This window comes from Erythranthe guttata, chromosome 9, assembly GCF_056151865.1.
Source record: "Erythranthe guttata isolate IM_541 chromosome 9, IM_541, whole genome shotgun sequence".
NCBI lineage: Eukaryota > Viridiplantae > Streptophyta > Magnoliopsida > Lamiales > Phrymaceae > Erythranthe > Erythranthe guttata.
The window spans coordinates 10,180,835-10,184,643 of NC_142541.1; the positions used below are offsets into that span (position 1 = coordinate 10,180,835).

Consider the following 3,809-nt stretch of genomic DNA (forward strand, 5'->3'; position numbering starts at 1 on the left):
ATCTCCGATTAATCTCCGCCGCATCGATTTATCGTGTGGCGGTCCCTAACCGCCTCGAACCCGAGAACCGATATTTAAAACCTTGCTTTTGAATAAGAATAACCTACTATTGGATGAAAATATGTGGTGAAGCTGTCGGAATTCGGGACTTGAAAGTCGGTTGAAGTGGATCAGAGACTCGCCTAACGACGAATGGGAATGGGAGCTTTTGCATCTCGTTTTTTGTCGTTAATGCACAAAAATAATTTGGACTCAATTCTTGATTCCCAACTTGCTTCGACTAATTCAAAAGATAATAAAAAGTTCCGTATCTCGTTTTTTGTCGTTAATGGACTAAAATAATCTCGTCTCGATTTGATTCTTGATGCCCATAATTGCTTCGACTAATTCGGAAGATCATAAAAGTTCCGTATCTTGTTTTTTGTCGTTAATGGACGGAGATAATCTCGACTCGATTATTGATATAATCAAGTGTCGGTTCAAGTCGAAAGGAGAGGTGTTCTTGCAGTTGCAAAAATTTCAGGACAGTCCAAAAAATTCAATACTTTTACCTAATTGAGGGATCAAAATTAATCACACCAAAAAATATTAAAGGCTACCTACTTTTTCCGGCATTATTGTAATTCTTGGCAATAAAAAAAGAAGTAGCTATGCACTTATGCTCCAGGCAACAAAAGCCCTTCAATTATTTCACACGGACCACCTTATTAATAACATATATAAATATCCCACCAACAACATTAACACATTGCTTCAGCCGGAAAAAAAATTAAATTTTGTGTAGTAGAAATAACCTTGTTAATGTGTACCTAATTAATGTTAATCGTAGCATGGTAAATTATATGTTACACCTGATTATTTACACTAGGTGGATTTAAAACGTAAATTTACACATAATCACACACACCCATGTGCAGGGGCGGACCCAGGAGTATTGGGTGGGGGGCTAGAATTTTTTTTTGGATTAAAATGATACTAAATTTGAACTTTGGGGGCTAAATGGTATAAATTAATAGATAAATAACATAAAATATTAAAAATTTAATGAAAGAAAGGTAAAAAAAAAAATCTGCAGGGGCGGAGGCGGGCATACCTTGGGTCCGCCCCTGCCCATGTGTATCTATATTTAGTGGGTAATTATTTAATCAAATTTACGATTCAAATCCATCTGATGTAAATAACCAGATCCGATGTAAATAACCACATGTAACTCCGGGTATTTCATTATAATTGTACCTAATTAGAAGGGGCAGAAGATAAATTGACAAAACGGTCTTTCATAATATAATTACTGGAGAAGAAGAGGACCCGTTTTACATATAGTGAAATTTGTTAGTATCTAGCATTTATTTGGGCTGAAACCAATATTTCTATTTGCCAGGTCATAAGTGACACGTGTCCCCTGCTGCTGCAAGTTACCGATGATGTTGAGTGGGCCCGACGTGCCGGCGAAAGCAAAGCAGAATTTCCCCTTCTCGTCAACCGGTATCAGGAAGTTGCTCGGCCGCACCGGCAGCGTCTTCCCGCCGGCGAACTGAAACGAAATCATCGGAACCTTCACCGTCGTCTCACGGGAGAAGTCGTAGCACGTGTCGAATAGCGAGAATCTCCCGGCGGATCTCAAGTACGGCGACATGCTCTTGAAGGTGTCCCTCACCAAGGTGTACACCTCCGTCCGCAGCCGCGTCACCGCCGTGCCGGAGTCCACGATCACCCCGCCCTTCCCGTCGGCGCCGATGTCGAACATGCTCGCCGGGATCTTCAGCGCACGGCCCCCGACGCTGATTCCGGTGAGGCCCACGTAGAAGTAGGTGCTGGTGAGTGAGTTCTTCAGCATGGGCGCCACCACCGAGTCGCCGGGTGGGGCCGAGTTGAACTCGAGAGTCGAGAACGAGCGCGAGTCCTTATCCACCAAGCAGTAGGAAAACGACGTCGCTTTGATCTGAGAAGGGAGGGACAACCTCCCCCCGCCCAAGCCCAGCAACCCAGCCGAGCCGGAGAACAAGCCGACGTTGTCGTGGCCGCAGCCGAACGCCACGGCGGGGACGGAGCCGTACTGGCCGAAGGAGATGGTCTCGGTGGCGAAGTTTCCGACGGTGTAGGAACCGTCGCCGTAGGAGACCTGGTAGAGACAGGTGTTGGTGCGGCAGGCGGAGACCTCGAGGAAAGCGCACTGCAGGGTGTTGCAGCCGAGCGGCTTGTAGGTGGAGGAGGAGGAGGGTTTGTAGATCGGGTCGGTTTGCTGGTAGCAGTCGGAGCACGGGTCGCACTGGAGCCAGCTGACGTCACTACCAGTGTCGATGGCCATGTAGTACTGGTTGGCGGGTTGACCCACTCCGATCCGGGCGAAGTACTCGCCGCTGCCCTGGCTGGTGCCGGAGGAAACTGGGGACTGCAGTTGTTCGGGGCGGCGAACGGTGGTTGCCGCCGGGTGGTTGAGGAGGAGTGAACGCACGCGCGCTTTGTCGCGTGAGAGGCGGGAGAGCGTAAGTGTGGTGTAGTTTTTGGAGTAGTCGGTGAGAAGCAAAGAAGAGCGAGAATGTAAAGAAATAGAGAGAGAAAAATTGGGTGGTGAAGAATTAGTAGTGAGAAGGTGGTCGACGGTGGTGGGTTGGTGAAGTTGTTGAGAGAAAACTCCATTGGCTTGCTGTAGAGAAGCAGAAACGTCTAGAAATTGGTAGCCTCGTGAAAGGCCATTTGAGGACGAAGAAAAACTGATGAGAAGAAATAAAATGAAAACTAAACGAGAAGCAGAAAGAGCATCGATTTGGGTTTCGTCGGCCATTTTTTTTTTTTAATTAAATTATTTGTTGTGGGGAGATGAGAAGAAATTGGATGAGAGAGAGAGAGAGATAAATAAATGGAGGATGGGTAAGGTGTGAGGTGTTGAGACTGCATTCAAAGCTGCCTTAATGTTAGTGCACGTATACGTACTACTCTATCTAAAGCGATGAGAGAAATTTGTGCCACCCTTCTCTATTTTTCTTTTTCTTCTCTTTAAGTAAGTTCATTGTATTCCTTTTTTTTTCTTTTTTTTCCATATATTCTTTAACTTCTTTGGAATCTACTAGAATCAACTGCAATTTTTAGGTGTATGTACTTCACTTTATATCCTCTACTTTGTTTTCTATTGCAAAATGTAACACATTAAACGTGAATACAAGATTCTAGAGTACCAACGTCACAAAAGCAAGAAATATGAATACAATTTGTATGAATAACACCACTCTATTTAGACGAGAAAACGTATTTAGCAAGATTATGCGCGTAAGTTGCCATTTCTTCGGCCGTAGGTGTCAGTACTTTCAAATCTATTCAATGATTAATTTCGAAGATCAATCAATGACAGAGTTATGATCGTTATTGCTTTAAGAGAATCGACTTCAAAGATCGCGTGTTGATTCTTGCCTTGTTAATGAATCGCCATGCATCATGAATCGGATAATGATTCAACAACAAGCTAGCACATCAAGGCAATGATGAACATTTAATTTGGTTGGACATTTGAACCGTTGTTATTACGGACAAATAACGTCGTGGATGCAATACTATCAATGAAGGAGCATCATACTCTTATTGACCTTGAACCAGTTCATCGGAGGTTTAAACCAGTTGTGAGTGAGTCTTTCAAACTTTGAGAGCAAGATCAAGCCGGTTTGGACCAATGAGCAACGCTGAAAGAGACTTTGGAAAGAGTAGTCTATAGTGAGACTGAAGAAGTTCCGAGTAAGAGAAGAATATGACTAAACCAGATAGCATGAAAAATAGTAGCAACATAAATCATGAATCTTCTCGCGGAGGTTCAGAGT

General features: G+C 44.0%; 1 protein-coding gene across 1 annotated transcript; it reads right to left on the reverse strand.

Moving 5' to 3' along the window:
* Positions 1-1,261: 1,261 nt before the first annotated feature.
* LOC105948979 (protein ASPARTIC PROTEASE IN GUARD CELL 1) lies at positions 1,262-3,117 on the reverse strand. The gene is made up of 2 exons (XM_088822845.1): positions 2,971-3,117; positions 1,262-2,933 (listed from the first exon to the last, which is right to left on the reverse strand). The coding sequence occupies exon 2, from the start codon at positions 2,783-2,785 to the stop codon at positions 1,340-1,342; it is 1,446 nt and encodes a 481-aa protein (XP_088678971.1). The 5' UTR covers positions 2,786-2,933; positions 2,971-3,117; the 3' UTR covers positions 1,262-1,339.
* Between the last annotated feature and the right edge of the window lie 692 nt (positions 3,118-3,809).

Excerpts from the sequence above, each read along its gene's own strand:
- LOC105948979 (XM_088822845.1), bottom strand. The coding sequence starts at position 2,785 with ATGGCCGACGAAACCCAAATCGATGCTCTTTCTGCTTCTCGTTTAGTT.